This window comes from Protopterus annectens, chromosome 9.part0 (genome assembly GCF_019279795.1).
Source record: "Protopterus annectens isolate FY-2018-M chromosome 9.part0, PAN1.0, whole genome shotgun sequence".
Taxonomy (NCBI): Eukaryota; Metazoa; Chordata; order Ceratodontiformes; family Protopteridae; genus Protopterus; species Protopterus annectens.
The window spans coordinates 70,973,528-70,998,473 of NC_056743.1; the positions used below are offsets into that span (position 1 = coordinate 70,973,528).

At 38.1% G+C, this 24,946-nt stretch overlaps 1 protein-coding gene across 1 annotated transcript in view; it reads right to left on the bottom strand.

The window, feature by feature from the left end:
- The window catches only part of SYT13 (synaptotagmin 13), a 729,137-nt gene extending 712,571 nt beyond the window's left edge, over positions 1-16,566 (bottom strand). Inside the window, exon 1 of the mRNA XM_044082567.1 lies at positions 15,987-16,566. Coding sequence (XP_043938502.1) covers positions 15,987-16,172 — 186 coding nt within the window. The 5' untranslated portion in view covers positions 16,173-16,566. The remainder of the gene's footprint in view (positions 1-15,986) is intronic.
- Between the last annotated feature and the right edge of the window lie 8,380 nt (positions 16,567-24,946).

A 24,946-nucleotide genomic window follows, 5' to 3' on the forward strand; every position in this document is an offset into this window, starting at 1 on the left:
CGCCATGACCTACAGTAGTCCACTCAAATACACATTTGGACAAAATGTATATGCAATTTCCAAATGTATCCATTATGAGGTTGGTAGATATGGGCATCCTGACACAATACAGCAATTGTATCATGTTCACAGACAACCATTTAATCTTTAAAGAAACAAGCACAGTATGTGAGAGATGCACATACGCAATTTTACAGAAGGCAAAAATTTTGCATAAAGACAAAGTTGTCAAGAACACACACACTCCATCTACGACACATACACAGACCAACCTATGCTAAGGCAATAAAAAGCAATCTTATAAAATCTTAAAGACCTTCATAACCTGTAATCAGCAGTACCTATCATCAACAATCTCTAAAACACTCACCAAAATTGACATCAAACACCACACATACACCTATACCCAGTGGTGCCCAAAGAGAAAAGCCCATACATTGCCTAGGACTCTTGTCATAGGGGACTCCATTGCATGACTCACAGAAGCCCCACTCTCCAGACTGAACAAGGAGAAAATAAGAGTTAGTCACTTACATACCTCTCAGCTGTCCAGATTTTCACAAAATGTCCAGATTTGTGCCTCATATTTTTGGCCAGTTTTGATACAATTGTGGTTTTCTGGCAAATCATTGGCAAATCATTGAAGACTAAAGTCAGAACATAATAGCAGGTATTTGAGTTTCAGACTTCATATCCATCAGAAAATTCATGCTAATGCAATACTCTATCAACTTTCTAAGTTTGTAAGAGCAATATTTAAAAAGTGTTCCTATTTTTGGGCCTTTGTCCCCCATTATTTGTGATGTTGTCAAGATTTCTTACTCTAAGAGGTCAAAAAGTATGGTTGCGTATCTGGAGCCGGGATCCACCAAGTTACACGTGCACTCAATGTATTGCAGATGTATTTTGCACCACTAGTGTCATAACCCAAACTTTTTTTTTTCTTTTTTAGATTTATGATAAACTGAAATAGATTGATATAGACACATGCGTGTGCACGCAATCACACACACACACACACACACACACACACACACACACAGACACACACACACACACACACACACACACACACACACACACGCACACACACAAAAACTCCTAATCATACCATAAACTCCCTGAAGAAATGAGAGGTAACAGACTGTGAAGGGTCAATATTTTGAATTTTGATACTTTTACAAATTGATTGAGAAAGGACAGATCTAGAACTCATCTCAATGAAAGCTCTTGATTTGGTACCAGAAACATTCAAAAATGGGTGTGTGGGTTTGGCATAATAGTTAAGGTCTTCACCTCACAGACACAGGTTACAGGGTTTGATTCTGACCTTGGGTTATTGGGCTGTGCTTAAAATGACTCTTCAGGGTAGTTGGCCTAGTATTCACCTATAAACCATTAAAAGCCATCTGATTTTACTCTCTTCAGCGAATGAAATAACTGATTAAAAAGTGAAAGTCAAGTGTTGGCTTTCATATATTACATCTGCATTTGAATTCTGCTACACAAATTAACACCATGCATTACCAAGTTTGATTATACCCTACCTTTAACAGAAAGACTTTTACATCCCAATATACTACTAAATATATAATGAAAATATACACACTATAAGTTGTACAGTATATCAAAGAATACAGAAACTTATTTTACAACACCAGACATCGATGTACATCGTACAGACATGATCACACTTCCAGGAATTTGCAAACCACTTGCCCTTTTAGGCTAATATAACAAAATGCCCCTCAGAATGTGGTAATATATGTACAGTGCAAACCATTTTATGCCTTCTTGCTTACATATATATGTGCTATTACTTTTCCCATCTACTCTTGCCTTAGTTCACATTAATACTATATACACAAAATTTCAAAGGATGCAAGAGCTAAATGTTTGCAAATTAATGTTTTCTTATTTTTGCACATTAGTTTATGAAGAACAAATTTGATTCTCGGTTGGAGTGCGGGGAGTGCCTTCTGTGTGGAGTCTGCATGTCCTCCCCGCGGATGGGTGGACGTTCGAAAGACATTCGTAAGGGCGTGCCTTCGTTGAAGGTTGAATGTCGAGCTGGCACCTCAGCATTCGTGAAAATCTACTGCCAATCATCAGCGGACCAGAGTTCCGCTGTGGCGACCCCTAACTGGGAAAAGCTGAAAGACAAACAAGTCTATGAAGAACAAATATTTCCAAAGTACCCAATAAGAAGTAATGGGAACAGATAAAAGAAATGAAGGGCCGCTGGGATGTTAAAAAGATGATGAAATGGATGAAAAGACCTTTGTGGCACTTTTTTTCTGGAATCATTTTCTCTTTGTCTGTTAGTGGTGGTTAGAGTAAGTTGGCAATATAGTGGAAGAGACAGACATCTCTTGCAGTGTCGTTAGCTGCATTGGTTGTGGTGACAGAAGGTATTAAAATGGCATTGTGTATTCTTTTTAAATGAAAGGAAGTAAGGGTGCTTTCTGCTGACAGTAAAGTACTTCAGGCAGAACTGCTGATAATATTGGTAAATTGTGTGGTAAAACCTATAAGGTAACTCCTAGTATTGCAGGTGGCGGTTCCGCCAGTTTTGATATCGCTCCAAAAACATGAATGAAAAGACAGAGAGTAAATCAACAGCGTTTTTATTCACATATTTTTAGACTTTGTAAACAATAACAGCAAGTTTTGCTGGAAACAAGTATTTTCAGTAGCATAGTTTAAAAAGTCTTCTCTATGACCTTGGCTAAAAAAACACTGGCAGCAAAGTTAATGGAGTAGATTTTATAGGGCAGGTAACAGGCAAGATAAACTGTATTTGTTTGCATATGATTACTCAGGAAACCATGCATGCTGCCCTCATTCAAGATAAGGTTATTATTCCTTATTTTATAACATTACTGTCACTATTGTGGTGCCGGTCACCTAGCAACCCACACATTTAGCATAAGAAGGTAACCAGGGCTGAACAAATTCATGCAAAATTCAAACACTCGTGACTGAATTAGTCTGCCCGATCTAAATTAAACATTTTTTGTAACATATGTTAGATATTTGACAACAGAATGTCTGAACTAACAATTAGTGCAAGGAAAGAAATATAAGACCTTTTGTGTTTCTTAGGTTAGAAAACTGAAAAGTGATGATATTGTTTTAATACAAACAACCTATTATACCACTGCATTGCATTGCAGCCTTGTCTTATGGTTAAAATGCAGAGAGCTTTTAATAATTCTTTTTTCATCCATAAGGCTGGTGACTCACAGCCTTAAAACATATTACATGTCAGCTGGATACACGAAGCCAGAAGCCTTTATATACAAGGATGTAGTGGTAAACATATTTGTAATGTTAGGCACTGGTTGTACCACTGCTATACAAAATATACAATGCTTTTGTCATATAATACTGGGAGAGATATTAGTTATGGCATTTTGTAAGTATTCCAAAAACAAAAAATAACAAAATGGGATATCCAGAACCACAGCTGCAGCTTAATATAACACACAGAATTTAAAATTGGAAGCTTGCACATTCTGCAATACTTTATCAGGTAATAATCTACTAGTGAATAGTTAACAGATCCCACGATCTAATGAAATTACCTATATCTAAAACAGTGAATGCCTAGAACAGCAAGATTTTAAAGCAGACTTTCACTATATGCTTGATTCAACAAAACAGGAAATGCAGATAGTTTACACAGCAAAAATGCTGCTGAATTGTGTGCTGTCTGTGATAGATGGTGGCTGTAGTTGTTGGACCCCCTCTACTGCCCCTCAAAATATATATCTAAATCTAGAAGTCTGATGGCAACCAGTGGTGTGGTCCATCCCCAATGATATGCTATAGCAGATAGCACATCCTCTGTATACATGCCATGCACTTATTTGCCAATGGTACTGCTGACCAACAAGTCAGTGACCAGATCTGGCAGAGAATTGTCCAAGTTATGAATGTTGTGGGTAGGCTGTAATACTGACCAGCAAGTCAGTGACCAGATCTGGCAGGGAATTGTCTGAGTTATGAATGCTGTGGGTAGGCTGCAATACTGTCCAGCAAGTCAGTGACCAGATCTGGCAGAGAATTGTCTGAGTTATGAATGCTGTGGGTAGGCTGCAATACTGATCAGCAAGTCAGTGACCAGATCTGGCAGATAATTGTCCGAGTTATGAATGCTGTGGGTAGGCTGTAATACTGACCAGCAAGTTAGTGACCAGATCTGGCAGGGAATTGTCCGAGTTATGAATGCTGTGGGTAGTCTGTAATACTGACCACAAGTCAGTGACCAGATCTGGTAGAGAATTGTCCGAGTTATGAATGCTGTGTGTAGGCTGTAATACTGACCAGCAAATCAGTAACCAGATCTGGTAGAGAATTGTCTGAGTTATGAATGCTGTGGCTAGGCTGTAATACTGACCAGCAAGTTAGTGACCAGATCTGGCAGGGAATTTTCCGAGTTATGAATACTGTGGGTAGTCTGTAATACTGACCAGCAAGTCATTGACCAGATCTGGCAGAGAACTGTCCGAGTTATGAATGCTGTGGGTAGACTGTAATAGTTTCATATATCAGTTATGTAGGAGGTTACAGGTAAGTTTCTCAATGGGATGCAGAAATCTTAGGACACTGTAGAGGACAATAGCACCACAGGGGTGCACCACCAGCACTGATGTGGCTGATGGATTTCGGGGAGTTTTTAGTGTCACTCCATAGTCATCTCATACTAGGTGGTGGGTTGAGTATGGGTGGAGGCCTAGCTCCTACTACCAATATGTGAATAGGTGATACATGCGGGTTAATATTGACAACACCTCTATCATATGACAAATACATGTGCATGATGTGGAGTGGATATGAGTGCTGACATCCAGAATCTCTATCCTGTAGGAACATTTTGTCTAAAAGTGCAATGTTTTGCCTAACATACATGTTACAGAGTATTATATAATAATGTATAACATGTCCTTTTATGCACACTGAATTACCCTATTGTCTACAAGCATAATGTCCTGCCTAATATATGTGTTATAGGGTATTAATGTCCTGCCTGAAATATGTGTTGCAGAGTATTGTATAGCAATGTTTACCATGTTGCTTTATGCATGCTGAATTATCCTTTAGTCTGAAAGCACACTGTTCTGCCTAACATATATGTTACAGAGTATTATATTATAATGTTTAATATGTCCCTTTATGCATGCTGAACTATCGTTTTGTCTAAAAGTGCAATGTCCTGCCTAACATGTGTGTTACAGAGTATTATATAGCAAAACGTTTAATGTGTCTCATTAGGCATGCTGCAGGGAGACAGTGCGACCATAAGGCTGTGAACCTACACTGCTGTCATGTGTTTCTTACATTCCCAGGTTCCCCTAGTGGTGGGGACCAGCACAACAGAATTTGAAGTCAGCAAGCCTGCTTTGAGAGGTGATGATGGTGGTGACTTGCTCTCAGCACAGTTTGATGACATAATGGCACTGGCTGTGTCACTCTGTGTTAGGAAGAGAACCCGTGGAGGCCAGTGCCAAGTACAATTACTCACAAAAACCTGCTCTACCACCTGTGCGATGAAATCCCACATGGACTCTTCCATTGTCAGTGGATGCAGCCAATGACATGTGCAGTGCCTCTCTTGTGGGCATATCTACCCTAAGTGCATGATGCAGGGGAATCTATTGCCACCATGACTTCTATAGGGTCCCTCATATGCATTCAGCAGGAGTGCAGAGTGGTTATGCAAGTGCAAATAGCTGCTGCTTACGCAACTGTAGCGCTGATAAGTGCATATTTAGCATGTAGGAGGGCATGCATCAGCTGCACAGTGACCATGAGTATCAGTTCAATGAGACAATCTCACTAATGAAGCCATTGGTGACAACGTTACCTCCAAAAGATGATCCAGGTGACATGTTATGATTGTACTCTTATTTTTTTCCATGTCAGTGAACCCAAAGTTACATGTGTAGCATCATTGTTACTTGCTAGTACATTACCTGGCACCCCTGGTCATCATCAGAGATGGGTCTCCAGTGGCTGGGAATACAAGGTCCCATATTTCAGCCTTATTTCTAGCATGGGATGGATCCATCCCTGATACAGTGAACATCTACAATGGTCATTTAGTCTTACCCTAGACTACAGCAGGAAGGCATGACCCTGACCACTCTTCATCTCACAGAACACATGGCTACTGCATTCACCTCCCATGATCCTCCACAACATTGTAGTGTTTCAGACAGCTCTCAATGTTCTCCTTAACTGTGCAAGTGATGATGACTGTGCCATGTCCATCCCCTATCTAGTGTGAGTTAGCTGATACTGTACAGTGTGACCAGGCCATGAATGCCTGTGGTATTGGGCCTCATACATCCCTAGGTGAGACATTATTTCCCCTGATAATGCCCACTCTGTTGGGCATCATTGCTTGTTTAGTATTTTATTCATTTGTTTTATTTATTTGACTTCATTTACTGAGGTAGAGCACTGATCTTAATGAACCAATTTCAATCTCAACCCTGAGAAAACCATAGCAGTAATGGAGATTAGCTAGGGTAGTACAAAAGAAAAAGTTAATACAAGTAGACACATGATGCTAAATAACTTTACTTCTTTACAAAGAATTGTGCTATCTACAAAAGACTGACCATTTATGAAACAGACGGATATAAAACATTTACAAAACATACATACATGTTAAGGACTATTGTTGATAGAGTTGTTCAGTTAACATGTAGTTACAGCAGTCACTTCGCAATGGCGAACTACATCACAAATGGAGGGTAGGAAAATATGCCTTTACTTCCAAGGTTTAGAAACCTAAAATATAATATCGATACATTCTTCGATACTATTGCACTTGATGTTTATCTCTGGGATGTAACAGCCTATGAAGGAAGTACAAGTAATCCAAAGGTTAGCTCAGAGTTACTATATCCATTAATAATCTCAGTTTCTCAGCCTGTTCACTGTGTGTTTAGTATCGGACAGCAGGAATGTCCAGTGTCTATAACAATGGCTTAAGCCCCAGATTAGAGTGACCTTAATGATAATGAGGAGAAGAGAAGTTGGCATCAAGTATTTAGGCATTCCAGAAAGTATCTGGCTGTTCATTTCTTTCTTTCCGCTAACTAAACTACTCTTATGAAGCCCTGTCTAATGGGTGTGTTTCAGAGCAAATGAGAAGGTGAGTCTGAATGAGGGTCAGCTTAGACAAGCATATTAGACTGCTTATTTATCTTTTTATCTAGTTATCTATTCATTTATTTATTTATCCTTTGTTAAGAATCATTTTGTCCTTTGAGACACTCTAACACAAACTTAATTCCTTTGAAATGTTAAGACATTTCAGAAGGTGTCCTCTGTAGAAATATAGGGTATAACAGTAGCAGGTATGGCAAGGCTGAAAGCACTGGCCTAACTAAGAAGGAATAGAAGAACAGATGCAAGTTCTGATTGGCTGGCACTGAATGCACAGCTTTGCTTTAAACTGGGATCAGGGGAATGGCTGATCATTGTCAGGATGTCTTCTGAATGTACCACAAATACAAAGTAATGCACAGGTATCAGGCACACTCTATGCCAGCATGGTTAATATTGAAACCAATAGCTTTAACAAACTAATATCAGTCATTCTTCCATTTTCTTAATTTAAAAGGCTATATTATCTCTGACTTACCCACTGCGCAGGGGATACTTAATTAAATGATACTGATGCAAGGAACAGAACAGAAAGAGGAGAGTATAATATCCTCCTTTATCCACGTTTCAAATAGCCTAGTTATGTCAGAATCCTATCTTTAAGTCTGTGCATCCAAGAGATCACATTTTTTTTACCTCAAATGTTTTTTTTTATTATTTCCTTTTTTAAAATAACTAGATAATTAATAATACGTATTTGAAACTTAATAATGAAAACCACAAAATTAGATGAACTTAACTATATACATTATATACAAAGGCATAAAGAGAAATAATAAAAAAGAAACTTGAAAACTTCCAATATTCCTATGAATAAATAAACAGTATAAATATAATTTCCAGTTATTATATCAAAGAGAAGTGGAAACCATTTGCAACATGTCAATAACAGATATAACTTTTTTCCAGGGATTGTTGATAAAAGGCTTGGGATAGCTTCTGAATTATTTGACTTTTGTTTCTTTCAAAAAGAGTATGAAGTCTTCAATAAGTGGAGGAGAAATTAAATTCCACGCCCTTGTGATGCATTTTCTGGTAATCACAACTATTGCATATAGTAAAGAAAGATTATCTTTACTTAAAGGAAACCCTTCATTAACGTTAAATAAAATTAAAATTTTTGTAAGTGAGAAAGAATCAAAAACTAAAGCCATTCCAAAATTCTTATCTTCCCATGAGAAAAATGTATTCTTATTTGTTTTATCAAAGACAATTTTTGCAATGTTAAAGGGAATTAGAAGTTCAAACCAGATAATATCAACATTAGCAGTAATAATTTCCTTAAATTGTTAAGGATAGTATTTATAGGATTACATGTTGTTGGTTGAGAAATGCACTGAAAGCTATAACAGAAAAGGTGCCATAATTTATTAAGATGATCTTCTAGAGAAGGGTTCATTGAAATATTATTTTCATTGTGTAAAATGGCTAAACGCAAAGATTTACAGTTAGATGAATAATTTGGATCCACCCAGTTCAAAACATTTTTAAAAGTGTAATCTTTTATATACGTTTCTATGTCTGGAAAGCTTACCCCTCCCTAGTCCCATGGTCTAGTATGATGTATATTTGCTATTCTATTCCTTTTAGGGAAGCAAAGAAATTTTAATAATAACTTATTTATATCCTTGGTAAGGTGTTTATCTGGAAGTATTAAAAGAGCTTAGGCTATATATAAGATTTTGGGCAAAAGAGTAATTTTTATTAGGTGAAGCCTGTCTTCAAATTGGATAAAAACATTCTATCGAGTATGGAAAATTGTGAAATTTTAGACTATACATCATGGGAGACTAAACTTTTATCTTTTCTTGTTTGGGTACCAAATCTATGATCTTGATGAGTATAATTTAAAGATTTAATGTCTTTCATCTTAAATGTATCAATTAAATTAATTTGATGAATTCTTTTATTAGTAGTTTCTGAATTGTCAAGAATACAATTAAACTCTCCTCCTAATATTAGGTTAGCTTTATAAGTATTTGTAATGAAATCTAAATGTTTTTTGGTGACCAATATCACATTTTTTTATTATTGATGGCGATTTTAACATTACTTTTACTTAGGGCATGCTTGTTATATACATGTATAGGTAAAATGATGAAATGTTCAAAAATTTAAATTAGCAAAGTTGCTCCTTTGGGCTGAGTTGGAGTAATGATACTTAGGGCATGGGTTAGATCAAACATCTCTAGTTATAGTTAGCAGAATAAATAGACGTATACAAGGTCTACTTAAGTGAGACAAAGTACAGTGATGAAACTTTAGTCATTACTAGTAAAACTAGCTTCAACTTTCTAGAAAAAGCCATGCTGAAAAAAGTGGATAAAATAGTTTCACCTAGTGACAAATGAAATTATATTTAAGTGGGGTGTATAGTATTGTAGCTGTGATTCAGTATTCAGTTTAGCTGCTAGTTTTGCAAGAATTTCACTAGTTAGAGATATACATAATATTACTCATTATAATGGTTTAGTAGAGAGGTATTTGTGTACTAGAGTTTGTTAGAACACATGAACATAAGACATGCCATAATACAACATACTGTTTGCTTGATAGACATAGACTTAGCTTTGAGATGTGAGGAAAATAGTTAAGAAGAATATTAAGGTGAATACATTTTGAGCATGACAATAAAAGGAAATGCGGCTAGATTGAGCAGAACATGGACTGGGTATGTCAGTATAGCAAGGATCCCCTTGTATTACAGCATGGGAAAGCTTTCAATCTGCACTAAAGTTTGTAACAATCAATGAATGTGTATCTGTGCTCCAGACAACATATGTAGATATGCCAGTGCATCTCACGAGCTATTGTTCAAGTTACTAATGTTCCACAAAAGAGAAGGGCTTCATTAATAGGTGTGAGAATGCAGCTGCAATACAGAAAACTAGTTACTTATAATCTGAATGCAGATATACAAATGGCCCATGGGAAGGTACAAGAAACACACTGTTCCATGGTGTACACATGCCAGAAATGTACAGAGACAGTGGAGGGAAAAGTTCTATAAAGTCAACAAATGCACAAAAACATAGGACACTGTTGCAGAAGTCACATGCATTGAAACACATCCACTTTCCTTTCCAAAACTGGGTTTTATTTGCGGTGTATCTTTCTTTTGTACATGATAAATAGGGAGGTTTCTTCCCTCCAAAAGCACTTTTGTTTTCATTTCTTTGGGAGTATACTGTACCATTGTTTTCAATTTTCTCCTGAACTAATAAATCATCCGTACTAACCTTATATACCTAATAGTTATGAAATACCAGTAATTCATCTGCAAATGTAATATGTTTCCTTAGTTCAAGTTTATTCAGGTGTTTAATACTTAATCACTTAATAATCAATAAACCTAAGCACAGTAAGGTAGAATAACTCAATAAGAGTAGTACACAAATGCTGATGTCATATTAATGCATACTGCTTGCTATGTTAGGGTAACAATGGCAATAACAAATGTAGTTAGAAAACACTACATGTTCCAATAGAGTCCATAGGTTCATAGGTAGGTACTAGGCTATCAGCCCTGGGGCCTATACAAGCCAGCCAAAAAGGTACCCTGGCTTTTGCCACCCATGAAAATTATTTTCCTGTGCCACTGTCGAGCAGAGCCACAGAGGTGATCCCCAGGGTGAATTTCCTATTTCCCATCCAATCATCAAGATTTTTCTTGAAGAATGCTAATGAGGAGCTTTGTTTGATATAGATAGGTAGTTTATTCCAGAGTATGGGAAGTCTCTGGGACAGGAATTTATCCCTCAGGCATGTTCTGTTTATTGTGGTGACAAGGTTTAGGTCCCTAGAGCATGTAGCTCAGAGGGATTGGGATTTCTTTAAGTGGAACATGTCCAACAGCTCTAGGTTTGACATAGCTTTGTATGTTAGACAGAGATCACCTCTGAGTAGGTGATATGCGATGGAGTAAAGCTGGAGTTTTTTGAGACAGTCTGCGTAGGGCATCTGTTTGAGGCCAGTAATCCTCTTTGTGAGGTATTTCTGCGGCCTTTCCAGTTGTTGTAGATGTCTTGTGAGGTACATACCAAAAGGGCGTTGTACTCTATAATGGGTCTAATGAGTGACGAGTAGAGGGGAACAATGACCTCTTTTTTTCTGGATGAGAAACCTTTTGTGATGAGGTGTGCCACATAGAAGGATTTCCTGACTACTGAGGCGATGTGATTATCAAAGGAGAGACTACTGTCCACCTGTGTGACATGATCTGCCTTTTGCAAACCCGAACTGGGTGGGTTCCAGAGTTTGGAGATTACCAATGTCTTTGTTTATAAGTTCCATGATGATACATTCCATGGCCTTGCAGACCAGGCTTATCAGGGTAGTGGGGTGGTAGTTCCTGGGGTCCTTGGTGGATGCCTCCTTGTGGAGTGAGATAATCATCGCTGTGCGCCATTCAGCAGGCACAAAGCCTGAGGTGAGGCTATGATTGAACATAGTACTTAGGTAGGGTGCCAGTTTGTTCTGTAGTTCATGTAGAATGCAGCCTGGAATATTGTCTGGTCCCATGGATGCTGTGTTCTTGGCTTTGGAGAGTGTGGTTTTTACCTGTGCAGCCGTGATTACAGGAACTTTACATTCTTCCGGTATAGAGATGGGCTCTTTAGGGGGTGAGAGGGGGTAAAGTTAGAACTGAACCTATCTGCCAGGATGTTGGCAATATCAGTTGGGTCTGTATATTTAGTGCCATTGTGCTGTAACTCAGAGCAGATCTGAATGTTGCCATTGAGATTCTTGACATAGCTATAGAATGATTTGTGGTTGTCTTTAGAATCAGTGGCGATTTTGTTTTCATAACTAGCTTTGGAGATTTTATCAGGGATCACAGCTTCTTACTGAGGCTGACCAGGGAGCTCCTCCACTCATGGGATTTTACTCTCTCATTTCACTCCCATATGAACTCATAGCTGATTACTACTTTAATAATTTCAGAGGGGATTTTTAAGCTTAGCCATAATTCCCAAATATATCTGATAAGCTTTTATACCCCAGGGTTATTTTAAGAGTTATACGTATGCTTGAGCATGGGCTGTCGAACATTTACTTATTGCCTATGTCTACTGGAGACATAGGTGTCAGACCAGGGATACATTTTCAATTCTTCATTCATTGGTCCAAGTTATGCTTGAACTGGGTTAGGGAAGAACTGTGTTTCATATGGATGAGACGCCTGTTCCAGGGATGTAGTGTCAGAGACATATAACCACCACTCCAACATGTCATAGCTATGGTGCAGTTGAGGTTTAGGTTCTTAGATCAAGTAATTCTGATGGTATTTGCTTTGCAGCTGTGCAACAGGAACATCAGAGTGGGCTAAAAGGATGCTTTGTAGGCCAGGTATAGATCACCTCTCAGTTGTCTGTAGGAGACCAAGTACAGGGATAGGGCTTTGAGGTGGTCCTCACAGGACATATTACTTATATCCTGTATTCTTTTTATGAAGAACCTCTGTAGACACTCCTATTGTTGCATATGCCTGGCAGGTACATACTGAAGGGGCTGTTGTAGTTAATGATTGATTTGGCAAGGGCTGAGAACAGCAGAACAATGGCTTCTTTTAACTTAGATGCCATCCCTTGTTGTATAAGTAGCACAACATAGAATGATTTCTGTGCTACAGTAGACACATGATGGTCAAAGGCCAAGTTGCTGTCTATATGCCTTTCCAAATCCCTGACCACTAGATCTACTCTTAGGTGTGTATTATCATTGTGATAGATTATAGGGGTAGCTGTCCTCCCAAAGGATACTATTATGCATTTCTTGGTATTGAGATTTAGACAGGGGCTGTGGCACCAATTAGTAGTCTGTGTCAGTTTTTCTTGAATGGTATTTGTGTCTTTGGATGATTCTATGACTGTGTCTAGTTGACAGTGTAGCAGTTTCTAGGGGATACTGTCTTCCCAAAAGATATTATTATGCACTTCTTGGCACTGAGTTTTAGACCATGACTCTCGCACCAGTCATTAGTCTGCATCAGGCCTTCTTGAGGGATGTTTGTGTCTGGGGATTCTCTGATTATGCCTAGTTTGTAATCATCTGCAGACATGGTCAGCCAGAAGCCCCTGACTTTAGCCTTGCTTTAATAGAAGTAGATGACAAAATGAAGAGGCCCGACACTGAGCCTCAAGTAACTATGCTATTGTCCTGCCTCTTTTTAAGTGTAGACCCTCTTATTCTAATCTCTTGGGTATAATCATATCTGTAAGCCATATGGCTATCCAGCAAGTGACAAAGGGGTTACCTGCTAGATATCTAGGGGCAATCTGAAAAGTACTTGTTAAAAAGCATATGAAGTTTGAAGCACTGAATAACTGAAAACAGGTATATGAAACAAACTGATCAAAAATAATCACATGTGAAACAAGTCTTTTCAGACTCTGTCTTGCTATGAAGACATAACACAGCAAATGATAAATAGCAAAAGGCTGGCATTAAAGTAACTAATGACAAAACCATCAAACAAACAGGTACAGCTGAACCATCAAAATCTAGGTATTGACTAGACAGACATCAAACTGCCAAACACTAGTTCCAAACTGTGTCTGCCATTCACATGTTGCCAATGAAGTCAGTGCCAACAATGAGGAAGCAATAGACAATGCCTGTCTGGATCAAAATTCACAACATGACTATTGAGTTGGAGAATAAACATATGAAACCACATAAATTGTAATTTCCTAAAGAAAAGTCAAAAGACATCAAAAAATACTAAGACAATAACTTAATTGCTGATATAACCAAGATAAAGCCATCAGTAGCCATTCACTTCAATTTTGTTCTAGAACCACTGAATGAAGCCTTTGAGCTAACGTGCTCTTTTACAGATGGTTGTAATAGTGGAATCTTGATGAGCCTCCCACACTAATAAATAACAAAACACAGATTAAAAAAAGTCTGTTACTGTTGCTGTCAGTACTGTGCATAGCATTACACAGAGAGGACAGTGCCTGGTACTCATGTCACATCACTCGCATAAAGAGGACAGTACCTCGTACTCATGTCACACCAATTGCACAGAGAGGACAGTACCCTGTACTCATGTCACATCACTCACACAAAGAGGAGAGTACCTCATGCTCATGTCATGTCACTTGCACAGAGAGGACAATACCGCATACTCATGTCACATCACTCGCACAGAGAGGACAGTACCTCGTACTCATGTCACATCCTTATCACATAGAGGACAGTACCGCATACTCATGTCACATCACTCGCACAGAAAGGACAGTACATTGTACTCATGTCACATCCCTCACACAGAGAGGACAGTATCTCGTACTCATGTCATGATTCCAGAGGTTACGTAAACTAGAAACTTTGAGGTCAAATTTACTGAGACCATTGTAGAAAAGGCTCTCCAAGTGTTTCCATATGCTAAACGCAAGACAACATAAGATGAGCTACAGTTTAGAAGTTTTCTAGAAAGAAGGTCACTTTTGGTATTTCTTTGAGAGAACAGAGTATTCCACAGTTCCCATACAGGAGGGTCTGGGGAATTAAGCACCATTAAGTGTTCAAAAGAGTAAAGTTTACCATATTTTATTCTTCCCACAGATAAACCTGGAATGTAAAACCTTTTATCACCCCATATAAAGTTCATGCATTCTTGTAGCCATCTGTACAATAACTGTATTTCAGCATTTGTCAAGGAGAAAGGAAAGAGGATTTTTTGTGTGCAGTAAGTTATGTTTGCATCCTACTTGCTGTAATTCTAACCTAGACAGAGAGCTCACATATAAGTCTTTTGTCATAAAATCTGAACAATTGTGTATAAAACAACATTTATTTCTAGAATTCACGGCTTTCATCTTCTAGGCATCTCTATTATTCAAGCATAGTTTATGACTGGAATATAATGTTAAACTGTATTCACATCCATCATTTAAGAAAAAAACAGATTCAAGATGAAATTTTTAATTTCAATTTACACCTTTTTGCAGGCTATTAACTGAGATGAGCAGAAGCATACAGGACAGAATGTATAACTACATAAGAAAAAAGCAGTAAAATATGTGTGCCTTTCTAGTCACTCATATTTACAACCTGGCATTACACAATCATAACTTCTATTCCCATATGATTTCACATTGCAATAATCCAAAATTAATGTAAATGTGTTCTCCTTTCCCACACTTTACTGTCTTCCCAGGTATCACATTCTGTGGGTTCACCACTTCCTCTGTGAATCATTTTTTATATTCACCTGAAATGGCTTACCCTACAGTTTTACAAGGCATATTCCTCTTTCTGCCTTTTTTCATTCCTCTCCACACACATTTTGCACTTTTCAGTCTTACTTGCCCATATGACATCAGTTCTTCTGCTCTTCCGCAACATGAGCAAATCATAGTCTGTTTAAACCTTTCAATATTGTCAAAGAGACTGAAATAGAAGACTCAGTAAATTAATTTGCCAAGGTTTACTATCCTTGATGTTTCATTTCAATGTAGTCTCTCAGTCCTGTAGTCAATGTGCAAAATATAGACATTTCCTGCAGAACTGAATAATGACTAGTAAAAGCTAGCATGGCAACTCTTAAACCTACAGAACTAGACACAGATGGAAACAATAATCATCATTCGTTTGTGGCATCATTTCTAAAGCAAGTAGATGCTCAAAGAAAATCAGACTGTTGCAGTTCCTGGAATTAAAATAAAAAAATATAAAAGATGAGATGCTTTTATCTGCATACAGATATTTATTTCTGTTGGCTGGTAGTGTATACACTGAAGAATCAAACAGCAATGATAACTGTCTGTTAAAAAATGTATTTAAATCGTCTTTACCTGCTGTCCTGAATGGTGTACACTTGGCTTGATGTCTTCTGACTCAAGATCGTCATGTTTTTCTTTGGAGTCTCCTTTGCCTTTCTGAGAACGGTTGCACAAATATGTCAATCCACAAATAGCAAGTAGCCCAGTAGCTGTTCCTAAGGTGGCCCCCAGCAGTATTACCGGTCCAGAGAGAATCATGATTCTTGAAAAGAAGTCTGTTTGTGGTTCACTGAAGAAAGTTTATCTGGTATATTTCCAAGTAAGTTATTTTACTAGTCTCTTGACATACTAATTACTTTAAATAATATATATATATATATTATGTAAATCGCTTTATTTTCATTTAGACTGCTTTGTTTTCTTTTTTTAAATCCAAAAGTAGGAAAGCAAATAAAAGAAATGATAAAAAGATTTCTGCAGGTTTTAGAGAAAAAAGTAATTCAAAATATATGGCAGCTTCCATGCAGAAAGCAGTAGTTTCAGAATAAAGGAAGACAGGAAGAAAAAAGTGGATGAGGACTGAGAAACAGTGTGTATGTGTGTGACACAGAAAGAAAGAGAGAGAAAGGGAGGGAGTATGTGTGTGTTTGACAGAGAGAGAGAGAGAGAGAGAGAGACACAGGGAGAGAGAGAGAGAGAGAGAGGGAGGGATAAGATAGGAGGCAGAATGCTATTACTGAAACAGAGAATGAAAGGCGTTTCATTGATGCTTGTATTTGGCTATCTGGGGATCTGGGATAGATGAATGATGTCATCAATAGGGGATGAGCTTCAAAGACAGGCTTTGTGCTTCAAGGTACTAAGAACATTATAAGGAGCATAATGTGAAATAGTGACACTGTACTCAACAAGCAATTCTTATTTCTATTTCCCTGTCGAAAACTGCTGTCACAACCAGCTGTTACAGCTCATGTAAGCAGTCTAAATGAAAATAAAGCAATTCATATAATATATATATATATTATTTAAAGTAATTAGTATGTCAAGAGACTAGAAGAAGTCATTATACAGTAAAATGCAGTAGTACACTGATATTAGATGCAGGGCAACATCCTCTGTTCAATTAGACAATGTACGTTATAACAAGCAAATACTACCTCATAGCCATTTCATGCAGCAGAGAAGACAAATGACTCCTTTTATGTCTTAAGACAGAAGAGTTTTTTTTTTTAATCTTTACCCCGCTGCAAACTGCAAGTCTCCCCATACCTTGCATATGTTAGAGAATATCTTTAAATAGTTGTCCTCCTTTAACCAGGGAAATATCTGAAACCTGAAAAGCCTTATCTGCAACAGAAAATCATTTTAAATAGAAATGCAACTTTCAATTATTTTTTGTGCTCTCTCTCTCTCTCTCTCTCTCTCTCTCTCTGTTTGCCTTAGTCATAAAAATAGGCGAATATATTAGGCAAGCTTATTAGCAGACAGCTGTGCTGCAAATGTAGAAGAGCTATATTTTAGCATAGTAGTTTGTCGTAAAATACATTGAGATATTTTATAATCACAAGACTCACAGCATGGATGTAGTTTAGGACTCATCAAATGAACATTTATTAGAAAAAAGCAGAATGAGCAGGTAACATGTTCTTCTTCACAGAGATAAAGTGATGTGCTTCAACTTTCACCAAATGTTTACTTCTTTAAGGATGTTTCCTCAGGCATTTGGAGGCAGGGATGAATGGCTTTAGCCATATTAGATGTATACCTCTATGTTTAATTTGCTTCCCTCTTTCTCCTCCTCTCTATTGTATGCTGTCTCTCTCTCTCTCTCTCACATAGACACACACACACATACATTCATATATATTATCCATGCCTGTCCTAATGAAAGGCAACCGTATTGAAATCATCTATACTGAAAATACCAAAGCAATATACAAGCAAATCAAACAGCATAATAAGCAAACTGCACACTCAATGAAACAAAAGCTAAATGATAATTACTAGCCTATCACACAACACAACAGCTCAACACTCCATAAAATACCTCGAGTGGCATTTTCATGGGGGGAGACCGCCATATATCCCAGTGTGGTAAAGCTCCCCCAACACACCCTCCAAACAACTATCCTTCACTTCTTGCTTTACAAGTCACACAGTGCAGGCAAACATGTTTTTACAAGAGATCACCCACCCTCAGGCATTGTAAAAATATGCTGACCCCAGTCTTACATGGTATACTAAGCTACTCAGCATACATATGCAGAATGTTATCTGACTGCTGCCTGCTCTGCTCATGAAAAGCATACATGCATAAATAGAGATTACAAACAGGATCATGTACACCATGAGATAAAGCTTGACTGCACTTGCATCAAGTATTTGTACTCTAAACCTCATGATGTACCTTGTGGGTTATGTAAACCATCAGGACTAACTCTATCCATATGGGTGAGCACAGTCTTACTCCAACACTGTTTTCTGTCAGCAACGACTAGTCCTAGGCATCACTCCTATACACACACACGCGTGTGAGCACACACACACACACACACACACACATATATATATATATATATATATATATATATATACATACATATATTTATATATATATATATATATATATATATATATATATATATACATACATATATTTATATATATATATATATATAGATATATAGATATAGATACACACACACACACACACACACACACACACACACACACACACACACACACACACACACACATGTAAACTAGCTAGGCCCACTGGGCACAGTCCCTTAAACCTGGGAACCAAGTCTGGTTAAGTGACTTGCTCAAGGTCATGCAGCAGACAAATGAGGGATGAGGGAATTGAACTCTGTACCACAGAAATTACAGCTCACAGCCTTAAACTGTGTGCCAACTGCTAGGCAATATGTGTGTGTGTGTGTGTGTGTGTGTGTGTGTGTGTGTGTGTGTGTGTGTGTGTGTGTGTATAGATATATCACTACATGTAGCTTTATAGTATGATGTTTAATTCCTTTATTCTCTGCTTACATCCTCTGTAACTCTGGATCAGTCACTTAACTATGGAGGACTCTTGGGCTGCACCAGCTAAAAAGCATCTGTGCCTAGTCAGCCTACCAAGCTAAATAATGAAAGAAAAGAAATATTCTGTGTATGTGTGTGTGTGTGTGTGTGTGTGTGTGTGTGTGTGTGTGTGTGTGTGTGTGTGTGTGTGTGTGTGTGTGTGTATGTGCCTCTCTATATTTGCAAATGCTATGTACATCTACACACATGAATGCTGGCACAAAGTAGCTACTGCCCCATCGCGGTCTGTAGAACGTCAAGCTTTTCAGTATGATAAGCAGCAAAAGTATCTGTAAGACTGACACACCCACTCACACAAAGACACACAGTTACTCACTTACACAAAAATACACTGTAATCCATTGATCTAGACAATAAGAAACCTACAAGAGAAAGTGGGACCATTATTCTCAGCTCCATATATAAATCGACGTAAACAAATTGATTTGCATTGATATTTTATGAGACAGTACTGCATTAATCAAAAAATGATGCTGTGGTTAAAGCCTCACTAATTAGGGGAACTGATACATTTCTTATATAAGGATATCTTACACAATGTAGTTATCTCATTTGTAATGCCAGTGATAGTAACGTTGAGAAAGCTACACACAAGGCGCATAGGCAAGAAAAAAAATGAAAATGCAATTTGGCATGCAGATACTAATTCTTAGTTGATTAATATGCTCATGACTCCTGGGGAAGTCTTTTTAAGGCTATCCGTGCTTCCCAAATGTATCTAGCACACCGAGTCCCCAGAGCTGTTTTATAGACTATATGCAGACTGCGGTACTAGACTAGCTGCCCTTGTGGTCTATTTTAAGCAAGGCCATTTCCCCTCAAAGGTGAGAATCAAACCCTGTACCTCTGTGAGGTAAACACCTTTACCATTATGCTAACGCTCAATGCCTCAGTGGTCAAGCATTTACACTCTGCCTCTAAAGACATAGGTGCCAAACCAGGGGTAAGTTTCCAAATACCCATCCACTAGTCCAGGTTATGCTTAAACTGGGTTATGGAAGAGTTCTTCACATGGATGGGAAGCTTATTCCATAGAATTTGTAGCCTATCAGACACACACACCTGTCTCTCCAGAATATCCTGTTTATGTTGCAGGTGAAGTTTAAGTCCCTAGATTTGGGTAATTCTGATGTTATTTGCTTTCCAGGTGTGCAACAGTTCTAGCAAAGCAGGATCAGAGGATGCTTTGTAGGCCGGGCATATATCACCTCTCGGCAACCTGTAGGATACAGATTACAAGGACATGGCTTTGAGGCAGTGTGTATTAACATGTTGTTTATGCCCTGTATTAGTTTTGTGAAGAATGTCTATGGATGCTCCAGTTGTTGCATATACCCGGTCAGTTACATACCAAAGGGGGCATTGTACACAATGACTGGTCTGATGATGGCTGCGTACAGTGCAACAAAGACATCATTGGACATAGATGGCATACTCTTGCTTATAAGTTGTGCAACGTAGAATGATTTCTGACACATGATGATCAAAGGCCAGATTGCTGTTTACCTGGGTTCCTAGATCCCTGACTACTTGGTCTACTCTTAGGGATTGTATTGACAATATGGTACTTTCCAGGGGTAGACATCTTCCCAACAGACATTGTTATGCATTTTTTGGCATTAAGTTTTAGACTATGGCTCTGGCACCAGTTATTTGTCTGTCTCAGACCTTTGTCTAGGGTATTTGAGTCATTCACTGTGATGACACTCACTTTGCAGTCTTCTGTAAATACGGTCAGCCAGAGTTCCTTGACATTGGCCTTAAGCTTCAAGAAATAGATGCCAAAAAGGAGCAGCACCAGCACTGAGCAATGAGGGACCCACCTGGCACAGGCAGACTCCCCTATCCTAACTTCTTGTGAACTGTCTGTAAGCCAGCTAGTTTTCTAGTAGATATATGGATTTACATCTAATTTCTTGAGTTTGATAGCGATGCCTGGGGTATTGTATTGAATGCTTTGGCCAAGACAAAGTGGGCAGTATGCATTCTTTATCCCTCATCCATTGCATTGGTGACCTTCTTGAAGAAGTACACCAGGTTAAATAGGCCTGCCCTGCCCTTGACTAGTCAGACTTATTGTTCAGATACTACCTAGGTCCATAGATGACCTGTCCTTTTGCAGAGGGTTGACACCTCCAGTCTTTAATTCACTTGGCATAAAACCTGTTTGGAGGTTATGTTTAAATAGTGACTCAAGTGATCCTGAGAGGTTATGGTTCATGCTATTAACCAGGCATCCTGGCATATTATCTGGACCCCTTAATGCAGTGTTTTTGGTCTTGACATGTGCATTGAAGACTTGTTCCCTAGTGCTAGTTGGGAGAGTTATGACTGAGGGTATTTCTTGAAGGATATCTGGGGGAGAGTGAGAAAAAATTGGAGCTACATTTGTCAGTCAAAAGATTTGCTATATCTTCTGGCTCATTGTAAGTGGCTCTATTTTCAATTAGTTTGGTACACTGCTGTGTGACAGACATAGGTGAAGAAAGCCTTGTGAGTGTCTTTGATCTGGGAGACTATTTTTACCTCATACATAGCTTTCATAGACTTTATTAACCCACTATGCATATTGTTTATATTGATGAGGGATTTTTTTACCTTGCTGGAAATTGTGCTTCCTAGTTTTGCAGTGGTTTTCTTTCTTTTGCTGTACAGCCTATTCCCTCTGGGATTCCACCAGGTGATTTGTTTTCTGAGTCAGTTATGCGCTTTTTCTGGGTAGGTACAGCTACCTCATTGCAGCTGCTAACGTGATTATCAATCAGTCAAATGAGCCACAAAAAAGGAATCAAAACCAGTAAATCCAAGAAAGACGGATCCAGGCAGGTAGAAAAAGTCTTTAATGACCACGGTTTAAAATCAATTTAAAACATAAATAGCGTGTAAGAATATTTACAATATACATTCAATCAACCAAGTACTTAAATAGTTTAACAGCGTATAAATTCCTTACTATATACGCTCAAAAAAATGAATGAGTAAAAGTAAGCACTTTTGTTTGTCTTGAATGACAAACTTCCTCTGACAAAAAATACATCATTTCCTTTACCTTTTAAACTATGGTGTGATATAATTGCTTAATTAGATGTTTATTTTCATTTGCCCATCCCATCAAGCAACTCAAACCAGTTTAACCCCAATTTAACAGGTTTCTTATTGGAAGTGGATTCACCCATCTGGACAAAATGTGTCTTGTCAGTGAGCCATCTGGTTATTCATCTGATGATGTGGGGATTTATGCCTAACTCAGTAAGTTTATCTATGATCCCTGATTGGGGGATTGTGTCAAAAGCTTTGCCCGGGTCTATATAAGTGATGTGTACCATTTTACCCTCATCCATGGCCTTGTTAACTTTCTCAAAGAAGTCTATGAGATTAAGCAGGCAAGACTTCCCTTTAACAAAGCAAAATTGGATCTGGTCCAGTTTTTGGAGAGTTCCTATGTTGTCATTGATTTGGTTCATGATCTTCTTCCTTTTCTTTCGTCTTTTTCCCGGTTAGGGGTCGCCACAGCGGATCACCTGTCCGCTCATGATTGTCAGTGGAGTTTTACGGTGTTGAGTTGCCTGCCCGGCGCCCAACCTTCCACAGAAGGCACACACATGCACACACTCACACCTAGGGACAATTTAGAGTGTCCAATCCACCTACAGCATGTCTTTGGGATGTGGGAGGAAACTGGAGCATCTGAGGAAACCCACGCGACCACAGGGAGGACATGCAGACTCCGCACAGAAGGCACCCCAGCCGAAAATCGAACCGGACAACCTCTTGCTGTGAGGTGGCAATGCTAACCGCTGCACCACTGTAGCCGCCCATTGATTTGCTTCATGATAATTCTCTCCATTGCTTTGCAGGTAAGACTGGTCAAGCTTATGAGTCTGTAGATCCCTGGGTCAGTTGATGGGCCCCTTGTGCAGAAGGATGACTGTTGCAGTCCTCCATTCCTCTAGGGGCAAAGCCCATCCTAAGGCTGGGATTAAAGAGGGTTCCTATGACCAGTAAGGGGATGGGTGCGGGTATTTCTTTGGGTGTGGTATGAGATGATATGTGGGGGGGAGGTGAGTTTGAACTGAACTTGTTGACCAGCAGGTTTGCTATATTTACAAGCTGGATGCAAGTGTTGCCATTCATGATTAACTCGGCACATTGCTGAGCATTTTCCCTGACGTTATGAACATAATTAGAAAAGCCTTATGATTGTCTTTCACCTGTGCAAAGTGATAAACCAGGTCTGAGAATAGAGACATACCTCCAAAAATAGGCATATTGTGAGAAAAGGTAAATCAGGCCTGAAAACAGGAAAGTTTCTCCAAAACAGGGACAGTTGAGAGGTATGCGATTGTTTTCATCAGGCAGTTTCAGCCAGAAACATAGTATCATATTGCAGCCATTATGTCAGTCAGTGACAGTTGTCTTATTCACATCTTGTTTAGTCATCCAAGTGTACAAGGCATTGACCCATCTGCTCTTTGAATAATAAACACCGATATAAAAAACTATACGAAGTCTGACTGTAAGCTTCTACTAAGACACCTAATTTATGAAATCTGGAACAACAGTTAGTTTAAGATTCAAAATTATAAGACAAGCTATTCAAAAAAAAAAAAACAGGAAGGAATACTACCAAGAAATATGAATGATGAAATGTGTATTAAGGTTTACTTATCTGTCCTTAAACAGTTCCCAATCATATAATGCAAACAAATGACATTTAAGGAAAGAGATGTTTTGGAGAAGTGCTTAATCACAGATTAAAAAAAAGCATTCATAAAATGCATTAGGAATGCTAAGGGATCCCATTCTGGCATGACTTGACTTATGAAAGGATAGAGTGACATTTGGAATATTACTGAACATTTTGCTAATGAACATTGTAGCAAATAAAGGGTAGAATTTCTGAAAAGTTTCTCACAAGATTTACAAAAAACTCCTATAACTGAGCAGAACTGTTTGGCTACTGATACTTTGTGGTAGAAAGGGGTTATAGCAAATCTGGACATTAAAAATCATATTAAAAAGCGTATGGCTTTAATAATGCATCTAATAAAATAATATGTGAATATACAACGGAGTTGTGGGTCACTTAAATTACTTGTTTAAGAATTCCTATTGCAAGCTGTCAGTTGTAAAGATATAAAAACGGTCATTATAAATCCCTGGTGTAACAATAAGGAAAAAGCTTCTGATGATAAGATTTACTATTCCTTTGACCTTCAGTCCCACATTGCTAATCTAATGAAAAAAGGCTAAAGGCTTTGCTGGATGAACTGCAGGCTTTCAGAGTTGTCTCTTGTTTTTTAAGGATGTTCTCATAGCCACTCAGTCTATTACCTATAATCGTATATTTTATAACATCATCATAATGGATATTGACATTTACACTATTTTCTGAGCATTTGGTTCCATTGATTAAAAATAAATAAATAAATCAATAAATAAAATTAAAACTCCAAAATTCAGAATTGCCTAGTTAGCAAGTTGAATAGATGGCAGAGAATGGTGCTCGATGCTTCTCTGTTTAACTTATGTCATGGACTTACTTAAGTAGGTGCATTTTCCAGTTATCTGCACTAATAATAAAGTAAAATCATCACCTGTAACAGTTTCAAAGATAAGCCGCAGGAAAACATGAGTCTATAAAATATCTTCTACATTAATGTAAACAAAACCTAGTGCCTTTACATGTGAAACTTGCCTGTGCATTACTTCATAAACATTATTCAAACAGTGAAAAGGTTAAATGAACTCGGTGTCACTGTGAATGCATTGCTGTCCTTTTATTGACATACAGATCCCAAATAAATAATACTGCATACTTCTCATTAAATAAAATGGAGCGTATTACAATTTTTTGCATCTTGCAGCCTAAGGATGGCACTCTGTCTTTAACTGAACTACTTACAGGAAAATCTGAATTGTACAAAAAG